General features: G+C 43.0%; 1 protein-coding gene across 1 annotated transcript; it reads right to left on the bottom strand.

Annotated features, from left to right (window-relative positions):
• Nucleotides 1–59: 59 nt before the first annotated feature.
• Nucleotides 60–1,550, bottom strand: LOC117115524 (the record flags this gene model as incomplete). The annotated part of the gene is made up of 1 exon (XM_033259362.1): nt 60–1,550. A coding segment is annotated over exon 1 (1,491 nt), but the record flags the coding sequence as incomplete, so codon positions are not given.
• Between the last annotated feature and the right edge of the window lie 254 nt (nt 1,551–1,804).

The following is a 1,804-nucleotide window of genomic DNA, read 5'->3' as shown; positions in this document are numbered from 1 at the left end:
TCGCTGGCCTTTACTTCTGAAACTAACAAATTTCCTGCTACTCCTGGTTGATTGCTAACCTTGTTCTTGAGGTTGTCTCTAAATCTAAGAATCCAGCCTAGCACTCTTACCAACCTGGTCCACTGTGAGCATTTACTCACTAAGTCTGCTAGGAGATCATCTTGTCCGTTATTATTATTTACCTGTACATGATGAGATTGGATTACATTTTGGACTAAATTCTTTTTGGCCTCTGGATCTTTCGACAAATCTAGGTCATCAAACCTTGAAACAGGCCAATGGGATGGATCTTTGATCAAAAAGTCAGGACCTGTTAGCCACTTACCCATGGAGTACGTTCCTCTTGAACCCTCATCTGCTGGGTTTTCCTTTGTCCCTACATGCCTCCATTGATCTGGCTGGGAAACACTATGAATTTTAGATATCCTGTTGGCCACAAAGGTTTTAAATCTTTTGTCTTTATTCCTGATGTAACTCAATACTATCGTAGAGTCGCTCCAATAAGTAGTTCTATCTAACTGATACGTTAATTCACGTCTGATAGTGTTGTCAAGAGTAACAGCTAGTACAGCCGCCATTAACTCTAACCGGGGAATAGATATCGACTTCAAGGGTGTCACCCTAGCCTTACCTACGACATATTGACAAGATATTTCGTCATTGAGAGTAGTCCTAAGATATGCTACGGCCGCATAGCCACGTTCCGAAGCATCGCAGAAAATGTGTAATTGCACATCGACTGCTTCATCTAGCCTAAGCCATCTTGGAACTCTAACCTCAGATAGATTCGACACATAACTAATCCATTCATTCCATTGCCTAGACTCCTCCTCTGTCAAGGGTTCATCCCATCCTGCTCCACGTTTACACACCTGCTGCAAAAGAGACCTGGCGATTAAAACTAATGGAGCTGCAAAGCCCAACGGATCATAAATTGAGCTTGTAACTGAGAGCAAGCCTCTTCGAGTGACTGGCTTACCCTTTAGGGACGTTTGGAAAGTGAAATGATCCCCTTCTACACACCAAGACACACCTAATGTCCTTTCAGTAGGCAACTCGTCTAATGACACTGGCACAGAAGCAGCTCGTTCTGATTCAGCAATACTATCTAAGACATTCCTGTCATTACTCAACCACTTAGTAAGACGAAATCCGCCTTTAGCCAAAATTTCCATGAGCCTACTAACCAACTTAATGGCAGACTCTGAGTTCTCAACAGAAGCTAAACAGTCGTCAACGTAAAAGCTGGACCTAATAATGTCTATGGCTCGTCTACTAATAGTATCGGTGAAACTCTTCTCATAGTCAGCAGCAGTCTGCCTTAAAGCTCTACCTGCACAAGATGGTGATGATGTGGCACCAAAAAGATGCACACACATCCTATATTCATTCGGAGGCTTCTGAATATCGCCTCCATCCCACCAAAGAAAACGTAAAAAATCCCTATCAGACTCAATCATCCTAACTTGGTGGAACATCGCTTCGATGTCTCCTACAATAGCAACACGACCCTGTCTGAACCTAAGTAACACTCCTAACAAATCATTCATCATATCGGGTCCCTTCAGTAACATATCATTCAATGAGATACCATTGAATTTCGCCGCACAATCGTACACTACCCTAACCTTATCTTTAAAAGGGTGAATGACGGGGTGATGTGGAACGTACCAAGTATTACCTGTAGTAGGTGTAGTGTGTGGGACCGGCTCTGCGAAACCTTGCTGAATGTAACCTTCAATCACATCGGTATACTTGCGGTGAATTTCCTGATTTGAAGCTAGCCTTCGTTTCAAAGACGATA

Source organism: Anneissia japonica, unplaced genomic scaffold (assembly GCF_011630105.1).
Source record: "Anneissia japonica isolate Jap-2015-1 unplaced genomic scaffold, ASM1163010v1 scaffold285266_len1835_cov269, whole genome shotgun sequence".
NCBI lineage: Eukaryota > Metazoa > Echinodermata > Crinoidea > Comatulida > Comatulidae > Anneissia > Anneissia japonica.
Note: the sequence above shows the minus strand (reverse complement) of the source record. Positions and strands in the feature narration are given on the sequence as shown.